Source organism: Antedon bifida, chromosome 11, assembly GCF_963402885.1.
Source record: "Antedon bifida chromosome 11, ecAntBifi1.1, whole genome shotgun sequence".
In the NCBI taxonomy this organism is placed as follows: Eukaryota; Metazoa; Echinodermata; class Crinoidea; order Comatulida; family Antedonidae; genus Antedon; species Antedon bifida.
In genome coordinates this window covers 17,570,302-17,592,320 of record NC_136236.1, presented here as the reverse complement: position 1 = coordinate 17,592,320, position 22,019 = coordinate 17,570,302, and the positions used below count along the sequence as shown (strand labels likewise).

Here is a 22,019-nt window from a genome sequence, read left to right as displayed (position 1 = left end):
ATACAGTAGGCCTATATTTTTCAGTGGCCGGCTGTGTGGGATAACTTGTAGCTAAATGTAGCGTCCTCTTTGCTTTAATAACTTAATACAGCACACCCCATCCCTAAAAATCCTTGCCATTGTCTCAAAAATCCACCTGAAAAGTTCCATCCCAACCAACCACAGCACAAAAAAAAAAAAACTTTTTTGGGTACTTGGCCTAGGCGCCTTTTATTTACTGAGCAGGTTTGGGCGTCCTGCCCACAACTCTACTAAAAGGTCAGTCTAGGTGGGATAGGGAAGGCTAATTTCCCCTATATACCTGACTGACTGGGCTCTGGGTTAGGCGAGTAGGGCCCCAGCCCAGATCCCCAGACAGAGGCCTAGCTAGTCTACCTATAAGGGTAGGCCTAGGATTAGAAGAATTGGGGTAAGAATAATATAAATTAATTACAAAAATAGGCCTTGGTGGAAACCTGAGATGACCTTAAAAGCATACATTTAAAGTTATCTTTTTCAACAAAAAATCGACAATTATTAAGTATTACACCATACAAACTTACAATTAAAAGTTAAACTTTTCGTTCGTGTATAGAAATCTGCCGTGTGTGCCCGTGTCGTGTTTTTCACTACTACTATACTCTACTGTTTTTTAAGCAATCCGCCAATATCCAAAGAGGGCGTACTTACCTTTTCTGTAATTATCAGGATTATTATAAAGATATATTAAGAGGGGAGAGGTGTCTGTTTGCGTCTACAAGAAGTAGGATAAATACTCCAAGCCATCAGATTGATAGACGATTAGAGAGAAGAGAATAACTAAACCATACAAATAAATTCACTTAAAAAATATTTATTGCACATTTTCAATTAAAATTATTTTCGTATGAGAATTATTATTTATTAAGAAAGACTGTTGAAAGTTAATGATGCATCGGTAATGTTCAATCAAATAAAATATAGTTTATAATTATAAATGTCAAAATAGTCTCGAAATTGTGTAAAATTATTGAAGGTTCGGAAGATCAGAAGAGTTGGAGGAATAACTGCGGTGGGGTCGTGTTTTATCTTCCTCGAATAGGCCATCCACCTTTTCATCAAGTGCTGCCATCGCTTTCTGGTATTCCTCCTTCTTGTCTTCGTAGTATTTCTGTAAAGACTCCAACTGCTTCTTGAAGTTGTCCAATACATGTTTAGCAGTGTCTCTTTTACCAGCCGTCAGCATGAGCTCTTTGGCAATTTTAGCAATCCGTTTTTCTTCCCATTCGATGGCGGACTTCTTTTTCTCCATAGCATGGTCCATCCGTTTCAACACAGCCCCTAAATCAGCATTCTGTCCTTGAAGAACATCCCTTTTAGCCAGACGCTCTTCGTGTTCCTTTGCCATTTTTGCTAATTCTTTAGGCTTAGAGGCGAGGTAGTCTTTTTGCTCTTTGAGTAGATCTACATGAGCTGCAAGCCCGTCGTTGGTGCCTTCTACGGAACTGACGTTCGGGTGATAGCGAAGAGCTGACATCCAAGGGTATTGAGCTCTGGCGAACACACGGAAGGAGTTGTTGGTCTCCACAGCTGGGCACTTTTGAAGGTTTTTCTCCAATACGTATAGAGTGTAAGGAGCCATCGGTGCCGGCGACTTGGTCTTTGGTGGTTCTATTGATCTATTTTAACAAAAAGATGTACAAATATAAGATCACAATGGGGTAGCTGACTCATTTGAGTTACATCGATGTATTTTGCTTAAGCTGCTCCTGCCAAGCAGTTTTCATCTCTTTCTTGTTTTTTAAAAATATATTGTAATAAATAAATAAATAATTGAAACGAAACCATCTTAAAGAGCCACAGTGCGCAGAGCACAGAGCACAGAGCACACAATATTGCCTACATTTTTATCGAAAAAGTATCAAAAATAGGTCATAATTATTCTTATATTACTTACACAAGCCTTTTCTCTTGCTTTCCGGACATAAAACGGTTAATTAATAACATAGTGGTAAACATTCTTCTTATCGTTGTGTACTAAATTCAGAACGTGTTGACAATTCGAAGTATTTTTATGATATAAAGGCTTTCACAAACGCAGTTGTTTATTTTAGCCAAAACACAGTTTCCATGACACAAAACCGGCTATCCAATCAGAATCTACTATTCCGTACGCGAGTTGATATGCGCACGCGTGTTTTTGGATGCATTTTCTATGATACGATGTGCGTTGCCAAACACGATTTCTCAACATGGTAACGAAACCATAGAATACAATATAATTTTTAATGATGGTATAAGAAAGCAGAAAACAAATTAGAACAAAAATGAGAAAAATAAAACACAAGAACTAATTTTTTTTTAAAATACCAACTATGCTTTTAACTGTTTTCTCTGACTTTGCAAGTATAGGCTGACTGCTCATCAGCTTAAACGAAATTTAAAACATATTATTATATTTCACTTTAAACAATATGACTTCCATCCAAATTATTTGATAAAAAGAAACAACTTTAATTCAGTAGATGTTACCTCCAATCTCTTCATGTTTTTTTGGCCTTTTCTTCAGATTTGCTTGTCCCTGCATTCATCTTTTGATTCATAAATTCTTCTGAATTTTTGAATTTGTTATTTATTTATACTGGGTAACCTATTCAGTCAAAGACTGGTCTCCGAGAGAGCCAAGTTATAATCAGTGGCTGTGATGTACTATATCTAGTAGATGACTGTTGATATACGATTAGAGAAGATAATAACCAAACCATACAAATAAAATTCACTTAAAAATATTTATTGCACATTTTCAATTAAAATTATTTTCGTATGAGAATTATTATTACAGTCAGAAAGACTGTTGAAAGTTAATGATGCATCGGTAATGTCAAATAAAGTATTATAATTATGTCAAAATATTCTCAGAATGTTGTAAATTAATTATTGAAGGTTCGGAAGATAAGAAGAGTTGGAGGAATAACTGCGGTGGGGTCGTGTCTTATCTTCCTCGAATAGGCCATCCACCATTTCATCAAGTGCTGCCATCGCTTTCTGGTGTTCCTCCTTCTTGTCTTCGAAGTATTTCTGTAAAGACTCCAACTGCTTCTTAAAGTTGTCCAATACATGTTTAGCAGTGTCTCTTCTACCAGCCGTCAGCATGAGCTCTTTAGCAATTTTAGCAATCCGTTTTTCTTCCCATTCGATGGCGGATTTCTTTTTCTCCATAGCATGGTCCATCCGTTTCAACACAGCCCCTAAATCAGCATTCTGTCCTTGAAGAACATCTCTTTTAGCCAAATGCTCTTCGTGTTCCTTTGCCATTTTTGCTAATTCTTTAGGCTTAGAGGCGAGGTAGTCTTTTTGCTCTTTGAGTAGATCTACATGAGCTGCAAGCCCGTCGTTGGTGCCTTCTACAGAACTGACGTTCGGGTGATAGCGAAGAGCTGACATCCAAGGCCACTGAGCTCTGGCGAACACACGGAAGGAGTTGTTGGTCTCCACAGCTGGGCACTTTTGAAGGTTTTTCTCCAATACGTATAAAGTGTAAGGAGCCATCGGTGCTACCGGCTTGGTCTTTGGTGGTTCTATTGATCTATTTTAACAAAAAGATGTACAAATATCAGATCACAATGGGGTAGCTGACTCATTTGAGTTACATCGATGTATTTTGCTTAAGCTGCTCCTGCCAAGCAGTTTTCATCTCTTTGTTGTTTTTTAAAAATATATTGTATTAAATAAATAAATAATTGAAACGAAACCATCTTAAAGAGCCACAGTGCGCAGAGCACAGAACACACAATATTGCCTACATTTTTATCGAAAAAGTATCAAAAATAGGTCATAATTATTCTTATATTACTTACACAAGCCTTTTCTCTTGCTTTCCGGACATAAAACGGTTAATTAATAACATAGTGGTAAACATTCTTCTTATCGTTGTGTACTAAATTCAGAACGTGTTCACAATTCGAAGTATTTTATGGTATAAAGGCTTTCACAAACGCAGTTGTTTATTTAGCCAAAACACAGTTTCCATGACACAAAACCGGCTATCCAATCAGAATCTACTATTTCGTACGCGAGTTCATGTGCGCACGCGTGTTTTACAATGCGTTTCTATGATACGATGTGCGTTGCCAAACACAATTTCTCCAGATTTGCTTAGTCCCTTGCATTCATCTTTTGATTCCTAAATTCTTCTGAATTTTTGAATTTGTATACTGGGTAACCTCTTCAGTCAATTAAAGACTGGTCTCCGAGAGAGCCAAGTTATAATCAGTGGCTGTGATGTACTATAGTAGATGACTGTTGATACGATTAGAGAAGGGAATAACCAAACCATACAAATAAAATTCACTTAAAAATATTTATTGCACATTTTCAATTAAAATTATTTTCGTATAAGAATTATTATTTAAAAAGAAAGACTGTTGAAAGTTAATGATGCATCGGTAATGTTCAATCAAATAAAATATAGTTTATAATTATAAATGTCAAAATAGTCTCGAAATTGTGTAAAATTATTGAAGGTGCGGAAGATCAACACGATTTCTCAACATGGTAACGAAACCATAGAATACAATATCATTTTTAATGGTATAAGAAAGCAGAAAAAAAATTAGAACAAACATTAGAAAAATAAAACACAAGAACTAAATTTTTTTTTAAATACCAACTATGCTTTTAACTGTTTCTTCCGACTTTGCAAGTATAGGCCGACTGCTCATCAGCTTATACGAAATTTTATGACTTCCATCCAAATTATTTGATAAAAAGAAACAACTTTAATTCAGTAGATGTTACATCCAATCTCTTCATGTTTTTTGGCCTTTTCTTCAGATTTGCTTATCATATCATAATAATGTTTAATAACATAGTAATTATAAGAGATGAAAGGGGCAAACCAAAAGTATTATTAACTTAAATTATAAACTTAAAATTAAAATTGAAACTTGTGTTGAGAAAGCCATAATGCCTACACATTATTGTTAAATATTATTTATTATTATTCCTTATTATTATATATGTATATTGTATATTTATTTGTTTATATATATATATATTATTTTTATATACGCTAGCTCTGCAAAGGTGCCTGCCATGACACACATGTATTCCCTTTTATCGCTAGTTATTGTATTCATTTCGTAAGTAAAACTACCCCTATAACAAAATGGAATAGTCTCAAGCGCAGCGAATTCCAATGAAGCTCCTCTGCTGTATTTCATTTGTAGCGACCTCTACGTTTTGAAAAGTTTTCACTTAAAGCACATGTTGTGTTCTTCGACTCATTACGTCATTGATTGAGATAATAGGTGATTGTCAGTACATTATGAATAGGTCTATTGTTTATTTTAACGGCGTTCTATGCAACACCTAAAATGGATGTATTTATGTTGTTATTTCTGGTGTTAAAAATAGTTAATGCATTAATTATGCAAATCTAAGTATAGGCCTACAATACAAAACAAAATTTTCTTTGGAAATACATCAAAATGCAATTAAAAACAAACTGGGTTTTTTTATTCAATTTTAGGCAAATTGCCAAGGATAACGTTTAACGTTTTTGACCTTGTAATACATATGCTCTATTACATAATGTTAACATTAATACTTCAGGTCATTTAATAGCATCTATCATTCGCGCACGTATTTTAACATACGTGGCACACGTTTCGTTCGGCGCGGATAACTTTACTCTCCATGTGGAGCGCTTAGAGGCTTTGTGCATTAAGCGCTAGATCGGCGTATTATTATTTTACGAGTCTAATAATTTAATTATGACTTAATTAATTTGACAACAATACATTCCTAATACAAACTGATTCAATATTGTCTAACATACAATCTAACTATACATATAGTTGACGCACACTTCTAATGAGTATTAATTTATCATTCGGTATACACTATATAACTTTATGTGACAAAAAAATGATGTGCCCTTATATGGACATGATGATGTCATATCACTACCGCCCCATATTTGGGCATATCACTACCATATTTGGGCATATCACTACCATTTTTGGGCATATCACTACCATATTTAGGCTATTTGGACACTAGTTTGATAGTGTAGACAGAGCTTCAGAAACAAAAATAATCGGTTATTATGTTTGTGCATAAGCACTATGTTAACATTGCCTACTCGTTTTATTTAAACATTTAAATGGCCTTCTCGTATTATTGAAAGAGTTAAAGTCAACTTCAATGCGAAATGATCAATGTAGAAATACTGACACAGACGGATTAGCTTTGCTATAATTATGACCATGCATGAATTGTTCATGTTCTTAGTCGTCCATATTAATTCAAAGTAGTTAAGATTTTTTAACATGCTATTATCTAAAACTGTTAGGCCTGTATCGAAGGACAATGGCCTAGGTACATGAGACTAGAGAAACACCTGCCCAGGCCGTCACACTATGCGCTGCGAACACAGTTTAGCGACTAGAGACGTATAGTAATGAAAAACAATTTATTTGTCGGCCTTCCGATGCACGTTCTGATGGTTGCTTCACGCTACGCCTGCTACGGTAAACTTCCTCGCAATTTCCGCGCTAAGGGGAGAATGCTTTGATCGCTATGGTAACCAAGAATACGCAGGTGTTTTGTTTCTATGGCGGTATCAATTTTGGATTGGGAATGACAAATTCGGGTAATACGCCTGTTACTCGCTACACGCTCGGTTGATCAGACGTTCGATCTGTTTGCAGAGTAAGTGGCGTCCAACACCTCAGCGAATCGTTATCGCTTTTAATAGGCAAATCGGGGACAAAACTAAAACGATCAATCTGGATTTCATGTCACTTGACGTCAAGACACAAGCCAGTGAATCTCCGGCTTTTCACGACTCTGCGTGCGAATAGGAAAGTTGTCGTGTGGGTTTTGGCTACAGTTTCAACAACTTCTGTTTGATTGGAAGGTGACAACGCGTATAAAGGAAAACAAATAATGCCGCATACAGGTAAGACATCAAAAGAAAAATAATTATATATATTTTGTTAATGAAAATAACTCAAATTGATGAGTTCACGATTTAAATCAAAATAATCGAGTAACGGTCTATCCTGCTGCAGCAGTGACCGAAATGCATACATTATGTACCTTACATTTTTTTCTGGTAAGTCCATCGGGTAACGAATTGTTACTGAAATTAACTTAAATTGACGAGTTTTTAATATTTTCACGATTAAATTAAATTAATGAATAACGGCCTATCCTGTTGCAGTGACCACCGATATTCATGCATTCGAACCATTTGTTCTGGTCAGTCTGTAAGTCCATCGGGTAACGAATTGTTACTGAAATTAATTTAAATTGACGAGTTTTTAATATTTTCACGATTAAATCAAATTAATGAATAACGGTCTATCCTGTTGCAGTGACCACCAATATTCATGCATTCGTACCATTTGTTCTGGTCGGTCTGTAAGTCCATCGGATAACGAATTATATACGCAATTTTACGTATCTTCTGCGCGCGTTATCGTAAAATTGTTTTTTACTACAAATTTTTAATGCAGTTTTGACCTGACGAGGTCTATATCCTGACATTTTATTCTTGTCGGTCTGTAAATCCATTGAAGAAGAACAAATTTTACGTATCTTCTGCGCGCGTTATCGTAAAATAGTTTTTTACTACAAATTTTTAATGCAGTTTTGACCTGACGACGTCTATATCCTGACATTTTATTCTTGTCGGTCTGTAAATCCATTGAAGAAGAACAAATTTTACGTATCTTCTGCGCGCGTTATCGTAAAATTGTTTTTTACTACAAATTTTTAATGCAGTTTTGACCTGACGACGTCTATATCCTGACATTTTATTCTTGTCGGTCTGTAAATCCATTGAAGAAGAACAAATTTTACGTATCTTCTGCGCGCGTTATCGTAAAATTGTTTTTTACTACAAATTTTTAATGCAGTTTTGACCTGACGAGGTCTATATCCTGACATTTTATTCTTGTCGGTCTGTAAATCCATTGAAGAAGAACAAATTTTACGTATCTTCTGCGCGCGTTATCGTAATATTATTATTTGTTGCTACCAATGTAGCTTGTTCGGTTTGTATGTCCATCGGGTAACGAATTATATTCGCAATTTCACGTATCTTTTGCGCGTTATCGTAATATTATTTTTTGCTATACAAATGTTTAATAAAGTATTGACCTGACGAGGTTTAGCCTACTGAAGTCCATTGAACAACACATTTATTTTTATACGCAATTTTTAATTTTATATATATTTATTATTATCGCATTTCATTGAAATATATACATGTGTACAATAAAATGTTATAGATCTATATATATTTTGGAAGTGATTAAAACTAAATTGAATACTAAATGCATGTTGGAAATAACGGATCAAGGTAAACTAAACTCTTACATTGTATTATAGAAAATTAAAATAAACAAAAGGGAAATTGTATTTTAAAAAAGTTTAAAAAATCATTTTTAAAATATTTTGTATTAGTAATAATGTAATACGATAAACAAATTGATATATTTGCATCGGTTTAATTTGCTAGGACTATACCATAGGCCGCAGTATATCAAATTATATTACTAGAATTCTTATAAAAACTCATTAGGGCCTACTATTGTAATTTCCATTACGTATTAAGTATTGCAGAAGAATTGGTTTATTTTAGCAACGCATTACATTACGTAACTGATTTGCTAACCTGTAGGCCTAAATTATTCAAAACAGGCCTATGTGCAGTCATATTGAATTCACAGATTGAAAAACAAAGTAAATAAAAAGGCAAATATATAATGATTATCATTTCATTGTATATGAGCATAGATATAAACAATAATATCTATCTATCTAAATAATTCCTCCGTGATTTTAGTAAGCTTTCTTTTACTATTCACGTACAAAAATATAACATTGAACACCATAGAAAAACATTTAAAAGATCAACAGACATTAATATTAAATGCTCACCATCATCGCCATGTACGGTGGTTTATTTTGTTACTAAACAACAAACGGTAAAATAACAATCCGGTATTTAAATACATTTTATAAAAACAAATAATAAACAAAATAGTCATCATTCATGTGAAAACATATACGTTAGGTCTATTTTTCATTTTAAGGCCATTTAATTATTCAGTACATTGCGGCGCATTTAAAGACATTTTATCAAAATAATAAATAAAAAATTTTTTTTAAAGATGTATTGTCCCGAAAAAAACCCATGAAAACATTAAAGGCCATTTTTCAGTTTTAATCAAGTTATTCACTTCTGTAGAATAAAAACCCCAAAAAATAATTATTATTTCACTTATAAAAAGATAAAATAAACGGTTAATTTTAACCAAAAACTCATTGTCTGACAGACAATTTAAGCATCTTTTGCTTTCAACTACATTTTTTCAGATAAATACCTATTTATCCAATTTTTTGTGAAAGTGAAAACTATATAGACATTATGATTCATTTTTTTAAAACTGTTTTTCAGGGGGAAAATATATCTTTAATGAAAGACATCAAATTATCAAATTTAGGCGTATTTTGCATTATTGGGACGCATTTATAAAATACATACATTCAAAACAGGTAATATTCATTCCTGTGAAAATAGCTTTAGGCCTATTTAACATTTCAATACATTATATTTGTATATGCCTATACGGTAATTGAGAAAATACGAACTAACGTATGAAAATTTGATGGGCCTGATAAAAATTATCAATTAGGCCTATTTTATAGGTCCTATAACTTCTTTTTTATGTAACCTTTGTTACAGATGCATGCGGCACCAAGTTTATTTTATATAATGATAATGTAGCCCCTGGGGGATCAGCTCCCCCTATGCCATTAAATGGATCACCCCTTTATTATTATTTGACATAATAAAAAAAAAAGTAATCATATTATAATAATTAATTGATTTGTGTAAATTGTTTATTTAATTAATTCATTTATGCATTTCTTGTAACATAACACTTCGCGTCGCATCACTTCCATATTTGGGCATAAAGGTAAATATAACCCTTTAACGTTCTTTTCACACAGGAGTGTCTCCCAAATAGGAGTGTCTCCCGAATAGGAGTGTCCCCTGAATAGGAGTGTCCCTTGAATGGGAGTGTCTCCCGAATAGGAGTGTCCCCTGAATATGAGTGTCCCCTGAATAGGAGTGTCCCTTGAATAGGAGTGTCTCCCGAATAGGAGTGTCCCCTGAATGGGAGTGTCTCCCGAATAGGAGTGTCCCCTGAATAGGAATGTCCCTTGAATAGGAGTGTCCCCTGAATAGGAGTGTCCCCTGAATAGGAGTGTCCCTTGAATAGGAGTGTCTCCCGAATAGGAGTGTCCCCTGAATAGGAGTGTCCCTTGAATGGGAGTGTCCCAGAAGAGGGGTTCGATATTAGTGTGTATTAGGGAGTGGTTAATTCTTAATAATAAACTCCTTCGTATTAAACACAGTAATTTGTTTTAATCGGGCATGTTACTGTGTTTTATTATACAATATGTTAGCAGCTTATATTGACAAATCAACATTTATAGCAAATTTGACCTTCGCCTCTTGTTTGATAAACATTTTCAGTGTATTTAATAATGAATGCGTACTTCAAAGTTTAAAAGTCTATACAGTGTGTGTACATATATGTATTAGCATATACAACATACAGATATCTTCCGTGTACATTAATTCCTTAAGGCCAATTTACACACAGCGCAGTAACGGTAAGCGAAAACCCGCGTCGTAGCTAGCTTGTCCCCCACGTAGAACCTGTATCCTGAGCGGAAACCACTCGGCGTTTCGTGTGAATGTTCATAACAAATTCCTTAAGGCCAATTTTCACACACGAGCGGTAACGGTAACCGGAAAACCGCGTAGCTTGTCCTACGTATAATTTGCATTTATCCTGAGCGGAGACCGCTCGTCCACTCCCCGCGTTTCGTGTACATGGTCATAACAATCAACATTTTTATGGTGTTTAGAAGATTTTTATGGTGTTTAGAAGATGTTACGAAATATATAAATGGGACCTATATCGTGTTTACGCTACCAACAGGAATGGTATAATGACCGGGTGGCATTATTTTTTTCCCGTCTGGTTAAGGCAGAAATTATTGGTAACACATTATATATTCCTCCATGATTTTAGCAACATACCATACATATTCATACCACAAATACCATAAAAATGCTTCAAAAATAGAAACGGGACTTATATCGTGTTATGCCACCACCACCAACATAAATGGTATAATGGCCGGGCGGCATTATTTTTCTATCAGGTTAACCGGGCAGAAATAAAAAAAAATAATGCGGTTGTTTCGTTAAAAAAAACCAAACATTGACTGCCAAAATTCAGTATACCTGTAACTATTAAATCCATAGAAATCCCCGAAGGGTGTTGCCTGTATAGAGGTTGACCCTGTGACCCTGTCATATTTTCCCATCTTTCGTTTCTCAGAAACATGTCTCCTTAGGGGTGTCCCTGAATAGGGATGTTTCAAAGGAAGGTTCTACATAATTGTAAACTAGTTTGACCAAAAAAAATGTGATGTGCACAAATATGGTAGTGATATGACCAAATATGGTAGTGATATGACATCATCATGTCCATATATGGGCACATCACATTTGTTTTGTCACATCAAGTTTGATAGTGTAGACAGAGCTTTAGGTAACACCAATAATCAGGCTAGGAGAAATCAATTTGGATTTGACTTCGATCCGCTTATAAAATTGTCAAATTCTTTTTAAATCAATTAATAGATTTATTTAAGCAATTTACTGTGCACCGTACTTACCCTGGTTTTAAAAATAATAAGAACGCACTACTTCGTCATATCAACGTCATCATGACGTTTTAACGCGATTTGTACCACTTTTATGTATTCGTTTCAATTGCTCGTCAACTGCTTTATGTGAGTAAGTGAATGTGAAATGACATATTTGCATTTAAAATACGATTATAAAATTAATTTAGTCGTCAACAATATGACACATTAAGAGTTTCAGACGAACGGTCTAACACGCGTTTATGTTTTCAATATTGAACGCAAAGATGAGTCGAAGATATTTGTACACGTCTATATTACACCGGGTAACATAAGGTTCGTTTAAATAAAGGCGGTAACGGTAATACAAATATAGAATCTATGTTATTCATCATGACCATTTACACAAATTCGTTATTTTATTTTGTTACTATAAACTTTATAACGCCAATTTATAAATACCAACATCTATCCATGCTTAGTGGTGTTTTCGCGCCGCTCTTTTAGGCAGTTATATTCAAGAGAACGACGAAGAAAACTGCGGCTGAAAAAATGTTATAATAATAATATCTATCAAAATGGCTGACAGTCAACAAAAACTTTTTCGATCTCACTTTCGTTCTGAGCATGCATGGATGTTCCCACGACGAGGGGAAAAAGTTGCGGATTGTACCATTTTCAAGTAGGAGGGTTCGTTGTGTTCTCTCACTACGGAGGGAAGGGTCTAAACTTGGTTTATCCAGGTATACGCACAAAATATTTGATACATATAATATACTACTGTTATGCAATTCTGGTTCATTAAAAATAAGAGGCATGGCAGAAAAATTGCGCCAAAATGTACATTCTAATATAAACAGTATAGGCCTAACAATAAAAAATTCCATTTAAATGTTCATTCATATGTCTATGATCTACTGTGGTCACCTTGACGATGATAAAAAAAAAAGAGTAAAGGAGGAAGCAGCATAAGCTCTGAACGAATATATGACAAGATATATTGAATTACCTTAAATAATTGTATTGACTGACTTAAGAATTAGTTACGGTAGCTCAACGAGGCGCCATACTACCTAACACATCAATGTATACTTTTGCTGATTATGGCGCCCCATACTTTATGCTGTAATTAAACTAACGATACTTTTGTGTATAGCATCGAATTAGTGACGGTAGCTCAACGAGGCGCCATATACACATTAATGTATACTTTTGCTGATTATGGCGCCCCATAGTTTATGCTGTAATTAAAACTAAAGATACTATAATATTGTGTGTTAGCATCACTGATAAGAGTATACAGTAACGCGCGAAATTGCATCTTTAAAAAAATCCGATTTGCGGTACTGAATCTATAGGCCTATGTGTCCAGTATCCAGTCAAATTCTGCAATACATTGTTACATGTATCACATGACGTCTGTATCATAGTCCATAGCCTATTAAAGAAGCGAGAGTAATGCCTTATAAAGGACATCGCTGAAATACTACGAAATCGTGATTATTTTCTATCTTTGCATTTTTTTGGGTCATAGGCCTATACTCATCATAATTATCATTATAACTAAGTAAATCGCTAAGAACATTAACTTACGCAAGACAGTTTATATAATACGATATTATCTATTTATGATTACTCTAAAACGGGAAAGTCCTATTCGGCATGTCCATATTGTTAAGAGTAAATTTCGACCTAATTTATCTATATCAACAACAACCGACACTGGGTTCTGCAAATCGACAACAAATTAACGATTAATTAAATTACATGATTATGTATTGAACCATCCCTGTCCCAATTGTATGAAACTAAATGAATGTTGTTACATAAAATGTGGGTTCGCGACCGATGCAGGTGATACAGCGAGACTCACTGCCGCTTTGTAATTCCCCCTTCTCAAATCGAATAAGTAATGTTAATTTCAGGTTATTGTATTGTTATGCGGCCTGCTAACATTCGGCATGTATAGTCATGTACCGATGTTGCCTTTTTTAAATACCTATACAGATATAATACAAATTATAGCCTATTCAAATTGATGGTAATAATTACTGATTGATATGTCGATATCTGCTGATGTTAAAACGATGTCTTATTCGTCAACATTATAAACATTAGTTAACTTCATGAGATATGTTCAGAACTGTTTTAGAAACATCTTTTAGAATACGAATTCTATACCGTAACTTTAGAAATGTGACTATATATAGGCCTACATCTATAAAAACTTCTATATCTTAGCAACTATATTAAACATTCTATAAGAATTTTTATAGAATTGTAGACCTCTTTATACAACCTATAAGAAATTAAATAAGAAATTTGTAAAAACAAATAAAAAAGTTTTATTTTCAAAAATAACTTGATAATTTTTATCTTCCAGGTCAGGCCGGTGTTAATCAACTAGGCGGGGTCTTTGTCAACGGTAGACCACTGCCAGATTTTATTCGCGCACGAATCGTCGAACTTGCACATCTAGGCGTGCGTCCGTGTGACATATCACGTCAACTACTCGTTTCTCACGGTTGCGTCAGCAAGATACTAACGCGTTATTACGAAACTGGATCTATCAAGCCGGGCAGTATAGGTGGCAGCAAACCAAAGGTTGGTGACGTCATTATTGATTATAAATACACACGTTTAAATGTTTTCACCTGTCCGCCGATGGCCCATTTAAACTTTTAAAAATCACATCAATCATGAAACATTACAAAGAACAGGAAAAAGCTACATTAGATGCGTTACGAGGACATCGCATGAGTTGATCTCGAAAATTTCGGAAAACAATGACATCAGAATTAATAAATAAATATTCTATTGATTTTATACATTCTCCTACGCATACACGCTCTTGAACGCTGTCCGGATAATAACGATTTGATATCACAGATCTTTTAAAGTGATGAGCTTTGTACAAAAAATAATCAAACGTTTTGATTATATGCATTATATTTCATATTCATTTATAGGTCACGAGGTCATCTTATGACGTTGCATGACCCAAAACAATTCTCATCAACAACAATGACAAGAAACAAAACAATACCTATTTTTTAAGTCCAATTATATAATCGAGGTCTGACACTATTAATGTTGTCATTGACGCAACGCAAAGTAATTCGAACAGTCGCGTGTGATTGGGCAACTCGCTTGCGTTGCGTCTACGTCCTTGCGTTGCGTCCTAGCGGGAACCAAGCTTACGACCTTACTAAAGCTTGGTTCCCACTAGAACGTAACGCAAGGACGTAAACGCAACGCAAGCGTTTTAACCAATGACAAGCGAAGTTATAGACAGTTAGCAATCACAAGCGAATAAGCCATCGCTTGTGATTGGTCAATTCCTTGCGTTGCGTTACGTCCTTGCGTTGCGTGGGAACCACGCTTTAGTAAAGCTTGGTTCCCAACCTACGCAACGTAAGAAAATTGTGTTTTCCTCCGCCTGCGTGAAATCAAACCTACGATATTTGCAGCATTGTTGCGTCATCGGTTCCCACCTGTGATTACGCAATACATCACTTTACGTCAATACGTCACTGCGTTGCGTTCTAGTGGGAACCATGCTTAAGTGCGTTAAGTGCACCGCAAGTAATTAACCAATCATGAGGCGATGGATAAAAATGTTGCGCCTACGTCATTTACATTGCGTCAAAGTGGTAATCAAACTTTATGTCGGACTTCTCAAACTCAGAACTAAGTGAGGCCACACGTTATATAGCCTATAGATTTTATATTAATTAAAGCAAATTTGAAAAACATTATGTTGACTCAAGAGATTCGAAACCAGAATGACCAGAAAATAATAATTCCCTAAACACAATTGCTTCTCTATTTGATCTAGTTGTCGATATTAATCGTCACACAGATAAAAAAAAACGGCGTCTTTCAAAATCCGCTTCCCACTGATTGTCTAGGCCTACTGGTATTAATAGTTCGACTTATTTACAGGTAGCTACGCCGCTGGTTGTAAAGAAGATCATGAGCTACAAACACGAAAACCCGTCTATTTTTGCGTGGGAAATTCGGGATAAGTTATTGCAAGAACGTGTCTGCGATGAGACCACCATTCCGAGCGTCAGTTCAATTAACAGAATTCTTCGCAATAGCTCCATCGTAATATCAGATAAGGTAAGTACGAACTGGTACGAATTGAGGCCTTTGTTCGTTATCTTCAACCATGGAGGCCTAAACAGTGCGAGCAACTCCCTCTAACGTAAGCACTTTTAATTATAAGTGTATGCCTATTCTTTTTAAACAATAATAAAGATTGTTCGAAGGTTTGCATGGCGAAATCAAATGTTGATATAAAGTTTGCGGTACACCACGTATATTTTTAGTTCTGAAAAGAACTGTTGAGTTTCTCGACGTTTCGATCAATATGCTTTGATCGTCCTCAGGAGTGAGAATAATAAAGTTTTTTTGATACAGGGACCAATTTAGTTTGCAACGCATTAAAAACGGTGACGCAGATCAAAGCGCCGCATACGTCACAAGAGGGGTATTCATTCAAAATGTCGGGTAGAGCTGCCTCTATAAAAGGGGACACATTCTGGACCCAACAACGTGTTTCTTAATATGATGTGCCCTGTTCTGGTGTTTCTGCATGTATTTCAGTAAAAAAGAAAGCTCTCCTATGGGGGTTTCCCCTAAATAGGGGTATCCCAAAGGATGGGTTCTATTGTAATTAAAATGCTGATTCTATAAAATCTTCTTTATTTTATGTACAGGCGTTTTTACACCGTCACATCGCGTTTGGGTCAACTTTAGCAGCACCGACTCCACAGAAGCCAACGATTGAGGCGACGCTCAACGCGTTCCCACGCATCATGCCTCCCGTACCGTCATCGCTCACGCTTCATTCGCCGATGTTTCAGAAGAATGGAGTGAAAAGAAAACTAAAAACGAATGAAGACAATGATGATGATGACGATGAAAGAAGTTTATCGAATGGTCCGAAATCAAAATTCAGAGGTATTGTCATCTGCAGTTGTTGTTATATAACTTTGTAACCATTAAAGATGACTATGAATAGGCCATCTTCATGTCACATAATCCAAATTGTTTAGCTAATTTAAAGAGAAAATAGTCAACTGATTGTTTGGAAGTCAATGGGTTAAATTTAACTGTTTACTTTCTGTTTTATAAGCGAAATCGTTATTCTTGCTATTTTTTGAATAACTTTATTAAAACTAAACAAGTTTGGTTTATTATTAATCTTATTTTTCATGTTTTTGGAGAAAATATATCTTCGTAAACGTCTTCTTTTGAAACGGCAGACAAAGGAGACGGTAATTTGAGCTTGAGTTCCCAAGATAAAGATACTAGCGCTTGCTCGCTTGTGATTGGGTCAACCATGTGCGTACGATAGCTGCACGCGCGTGACATCTCGTCTTCTCTATATATTGTCACCTATTGGGAAGATATCCTTAATAATTAATGTCTGTATGTTTGATTGCGAGAATTAATTTGAACCTCAAAAATGAATTAAAGATCGATTACGTTTAATTTAGTGTAATCGACATTCACCGAGTCGGTTCGCATCATTACTCTTAAAATTCTAACCATCTCGTACAATACTATTCGATTAAAATTGCTAGGCCAAAACTAATGATCGTTTACACGTGGGTTGATACGCTTGATGCCCGGATAAATTGTCTTTAAAATACGTATAATTCAATGTACCGTACGCCCTAGTTCTATTAGGCATAAGTGTATTGGAGTTAATGTTCCATGGAGAATCTTAACAAAGGGGTTTATTTTATATTCTGAACGTTTATTTCACCTGTTTTAAATTTAACTACAGTAAAGCTTTGACGAAACGCAAGGACGTAATCGAAATTTGACCAATCACGACGCGATGGACCATCCGAACGCAATTGCGTTGCATGCGCTTACGGCGTCCTTGTAGCGTCCGAGTGAACTAGCTTTAACTGGTAGACGGCGTCAAGTAGGCCTATGAGTATGTACACTCCTGTCCTATTATAATCTTTTTAAGACTGTCCTATTTGCAGGGAGGGTGGTTCAGTTACAAATTGTTCGGTAGAGAGAAGGGCCAATTCCGGTTTATCCAGGTAAAATAGGCACGAACGGAGCAGATATAGATTTTCATTGATTTTATTATTTAGTGTATTTCAATCTCATTTCAGCGGTTGTGCCGTCGTTTTTATCGATACCAAACATCGCTGTACTGCATCCTACCTTACCATCAACAAGGTCTACAACACCAACTTCATCAGAGTCGAGAGAAATTACTAACAATCGTAGCCACAGCGTCAGTCACTTCATGACGCCTCACTTCGCAGCGTCATCTCGCCAGTCTACTCCGCCACCTGCTTCTCTGTTCCCGCTTATGATCGGGATGAATCATCCATTCCAAGCTGCTGGGCTATTCCGGCAAATGTCTCACACACGAACCACCAGTGCGTTGCCATCTGGTCCAACATTCTGCCTCTCGCCTTCTGGCCTGATAAACTTACAATCGTGCTCAGCGCCCTCTAGACTGCTGACTCATTTTCCGCTTGGTTTAGCAATACCGAAGATTCATCATTCAACTCCACCCAATTTACAAATTATATCGAATTCAAGAAGTGAACTAGAAACGTCAACAATCAATAATGCAATTGTAAAATCACCATAAAAGTCGTAATTGTTATCGTCGTATTTCTTTAAATTGAAAATATTTATTGAGAAACACTTTTTGCCGAAGACTTGGACAAGGCTACTCAAATGACTACTAAGTAGCTGATATCAAACGTTGTTTATAAGTATTTTTGCCAGCTACGCGCGCGTACTAAAGCGGACGGGGATTTTAAGACTTTCTCCCTTATTATATACTTATTATATAGACAACAGTGCCATAGAACTTTGTTTTATGAATGTTTTTTAACTTTCCAAACCCCACCACACGTTAACGTTTCATTTAATTAAATTTCATCGCTTTTTCTAAATGCGAATTTAGTTGAAATAACTGTAAAATATCAAGCTATAGCAATATAAATAAATGTAATTCATTTGTATTAAATGTAATTTAATTCAACATGGGCGGATGTACATTTTTAATTGTTAATCAATTATTGTCTTAAATAATCATTTTAAGAGTTCCAGAAGCATGGGCTGAGTTAGTGAGTTCTAGATCTGCGACGAGAATCCATGCTATATTATGCTAGCTGTTTAGGCCTACACATTGACTGGGCCTAGTCTCACGGTCATCCCCCGCGATAAGCCTCGTTTAGTAGATCTAGGCTAAGCCTCCATTCTCACGCGATGAAAATGGTTAGCCTACAACGTACTTAAATAATCTTTTTCTGGCCCTCATTAGGCTAGCTACTATACTAGGGGCCTAAACGAGTAAAAATATCCCTTTTGCTAATTTAAACTCTAAATAAATTTATGATTAATTTAACTTACAATTCTCAATTTTCTTTCCATCATTTCGCCGTGTCGGAAACCTTCTTGACCCGGTTCTTAACTGGTATGGGGTAGGTACGGGCCTAGCCTAGGCCATAGCGTCTGCTCTGGAGGCCTAGCTGGAGATAACAACAGAAGAATAGATAGACGATAGCAACGTATATTTAATAATCTCTACTCTATACTACGTTGGGTAATCCTACTGCTATGAAAGCTAAATTAACTAAAAATATGTTTCAAATTAATGTTTAAACTTACAATTTTCCAATGGTCTTTTCATTTTATTCTTCGATGTGCCGTGCGGTGTCGTCTGATGTTTTGTGGTGCATGATGGATGTTATTTCTGATTGGTCAGTAGTTCATTACCGAAACGTGCGATGACGCATGCGCATTATAGTTTATGATGACGTCAAATTCGTTACAAAACAACCAAAGAATATATTTCAACTAAGTTAGCACATGGAGGAAATATACATATATACTGTATATTTCCTCCACGGTTAGCACTACTACAGACAAAATTGGATTTGCCTCTGCACAAACAGCACATTGTTAATGCTTTAGTAACCTACCTATTTATAGCCTACCGGTTTATGTAAATAATTCTTCAATAATGAATTATTTATATGTTTTTATGTTTTGTTCTATTTATTATACTGTATAATGTTATGCAATTTATTTGCGTTGAACATTCCAACGTTTACGTGCAATAAACAATAGAACTTAATATCGATGTTGTTTCTTTATTATATAAACAATTACATAACTAACTCTAGTCCTCTCAGAACTGTATTATATAGAAGACTATAGAGTAAAAACATGCGATTTTCAGATATAGAATACTGTAACCAAACGAATAAGAACCACATTACAAAAAAAGGCCTACGACGTTACTGGCCAATCGCGAGGTTTTAAAGCCTTTAGGGCACACGTTGTTTTTAAACGGCGCATTATAGTAGGCCTATAAGCGCATTGTTCAAACTGTACATGTGAATAAAGCAAAACATTCTCATCATCCACAATTTGGTGTCAAACGTTTGGTACCAAGGAACGCCCTATATCGATAGCCACCATTCTGTAAAAGATAATAACACAGATATCGTCGGTGTCCACGCAGCGCCTGCTTTCACACTGTGGATGCATGAATGTGTGGCCTGTCTATCATTAGGCCCATTAGAACGATAAATATTAAACGTTCTATTCAACTAGCATCGATCAGGAGGCGGATTAGTAAGCTATCACGACAAAAAATGCGAAACTAAACGACTAAACTGTATTTTAAAGGTTGGTTCCCATGAACGCAACGCAATGATGACAAGCACAACAACAAGTTGACCAATCACAAGCAATTTGGATTATCCATCGAGTCGTGATTGGTCAGATTATTCGCGGCGCGCTCTTACGTCCCTGGGTTGCGTCGTCGATGTGATTGTAGTTTCGTTTTTGAATGATCACAAACCCGAGGTGTCTCCGGAGGTCACTGCGGAGTTTTGGTGTGAAAGGGTTGGCATACTAGAGTGAACCAAGCATGAACTATAAATATAGAGAATCAATTGGGATTTTTAAATATAAACTCGCATTTAACAAAGTACGTCTACTAATCAACATATCGGAACATGGTGAATCCGGGTTGAAAAAATGAAATTTAAAAAAAAAACTATTCTATCTTTTGCATTTCCAAAATTTAGGGTAGAACGTGCCTGGGAACTGTTGAATATTAAGCGATTTATAAAGCAACAAACAGCTCTCGGAATTCGATTGATCCGACCGTAATGTATACATGTAATTAAGTTGCAAATAGGTCACACCATGGAGCTATAGTTGCATGGTCACACAGGTGATGTTATACAATTTGAAATTGCACAATGACTAATTATATCATTAGATCTGGATATCATGAAAAAGACGGAATTATTCGATTATGTCTCTGAAGGGTTTATCGATTTCCGCGCTAATGTAATTTAATTATACATCAAGAATGAACGAAATAGTAGCGCACATTTGTAGATTCTATAATACAATCAGCAGTGTTTTAGGCCTACTTAAAGAAAAAGTCTGGAACTGTCTCTTAAAACTGACTGATTTCCAAATTGGATGTTATTATTAGGCAGAATATTGCAAATTTTCCGTCCACGAAATTCAAAGTCGCGGCAGTGATTTTGCAGCCACACCATGCGATTATTATTCGAGTAAAGCGCGACGCAAGCGAGTTGACCAATGACAAACGACAGTTTACTATATATCGTGTTAATTTGCTTGCATTGCGCTTACGTCATTGGGTTGCTTCCAAAAGTGGGAACCAAGCTTTATTCTATAAAAAAAAAACAATTTCATGTTTATACGTATATAATATTATATGTCATACTTAAAATCATTGCATTAGTAATTAATAGGGATTGGGGTGGGGGGAGGGGGGGATGCAGACATGTCATAATAGAATGTAGTTTTCACTAATTTTGATCATGCTGCTATACGTATACCATGGAGCTATAAAATTAATTTAATTTTAGCTCCATGCGTATACTGTAAGCTATTTTCATACTAATATATCCTTCAGTATATTATTATTACGGGTATCGGAAATATGACAATGGATGCACATATAAATCAGTTAATAACTGATTCGTAAATGCATACAATAGAAACGGCAGCGATTTACACAGACAATAGGCATTGTAATGCCAACGATGACGTCATTATTGTATTTCAATAGGGAGCTTTTGGGTGTGCATAATTATTTGAAATAAAATAACAGAGTTCGTATGATGCGTCAGCGGCGACAAAATACCTCAAACAATTAATTTGGAGAGTTGTCTACCAGACAAAAATAATGCTCATAGAGGGGGTAAACTTATCAATTAATGATTGTAATGTATTAATGTATTTGAAGGCTAACTTAACCTATTAGATTA

At 35.6% G+C, this 22,019-nt stretch overlaps 3 protein-coding genes across 3 annotated transcripts; 1 reads left to right on the top strand and 2 right to left on the bottom strand.

Moving 5' to 3' along the window:
* Positions 1-985: 985 nt before the first annotated feature.
* On the bottom strand, positions 986-2,011 carry LOC144856141 (uncharacterized). The gene is made up of 2 exons (XM_078714105.1): positions 1,916-2,011; positions 986-1,637 (listed from the first exon to the last, which is right to left on the bottom strand). Exons 1-2 carry the CDS (start codon positions 1,975-1,977, stop codon positions 986-988), a joined length of 714 nt encoding a protein of 237 aa, XP_078570231.1. The 5' UTR covers positions 1,978-2,011.
* A 748-nt stretch (positions 2,012-2,759) lies between these two features.
* On the bottom strand, positions 2,760-3,907 carry LOC144856396 (uncharacterized). Its single transcript, XM_078714397.1, has 2 exons — positions 3,816-3,907; positions 2,760-3,544 (listed from the first exon to the last, which is right to left on the bottom strand). The coding sequence occupies exons 1-2, from the start codon at positions 3,875-3,877 to the stop codon at positions 2,893-2,895; spliced, it is 714 nt and encodes a 237-aa protein (XP_078570523.1). The 5' UTR covers positions 3,878-3,907; the 3' UTR covers positions 2,760-2,892.
* Positions 3,908-6,909: 3,002 nt separating this feature from the next.
* Positions 6,910-18,674, top strand: LOC144855422 (uncharacterized). Its single transcript, XM_078713276.1, has 5 exons — positions 6,910-6,922; positions 14,087-14,307; positions 15,649-15,828; positions 16,428-16,671; positions 17,847-18,674. The coding sequence occupies exons 1-5, from the start codon at positions 6,910-6,912 to the stop codon at positions 18,335-18,337; spliced, it is 1,149 nt and encodes a 382-aa protein (XP_078569402.1). The 3' UTR covers positions 18,338-18,674.
* Positions 18,675-22,019: the final 3,345 nt, after the last annotated feature.

What these genes read in the sequence shown, in the direction of transcription:
- LOC144856396 (XM_078714397.1), bottom strand. Translation starts at nt 3,877, where the DNA reads ATGTTTACCACTATGTTATTAATTAACCGTTTTATGTCCGGAAAGCAA. An exon ending in AAGCAAGAGAAAAGGCTTGT is followed by an intron (nt 3,545 to 3,815) that starts GTAAGTAATATA and finishes TTGTTAAAATAG; the next exon opens with ATCAATAGAACCACCAAAGA.
- LOC144856141 (XM_078714105.1), bottom strand. Translation starts at nt 1,977, where the DNA reads ATGTTTACCACTATGTTATTAATTAACCGTTTTATGTCCGGAAAGCAA. An exon ending in AAGCAAGAGAAAAGGCTTGT is followed by an intron (nt 1,638 to 1,915) that starts GTAAGTAATATA and finishes TTGTTAAAATAG; the next exon opens with ATCAATAGAACCACCAAAGA.
- LOC144855422 (XM_078713276.1), top strand. An exon ending in TAGGTGGCAGCAAACCAAAG is followed by an intron (nt 14,308 to 15,648) that starts GTTGGTGACGTC and finishes ACTTATTTACAG; the next exon opens with GTAGCTACGCCGCTGGTTGT. An exon ending in TCCGAAATCAAAATTCAGAG is followed by an intron (nt 16,672 to 17,846) that starts GTATTGTCATCT and finishes ATCTCATTTCAG; the next exon opens with CGGTTGTGCCGTCGTTTTTA.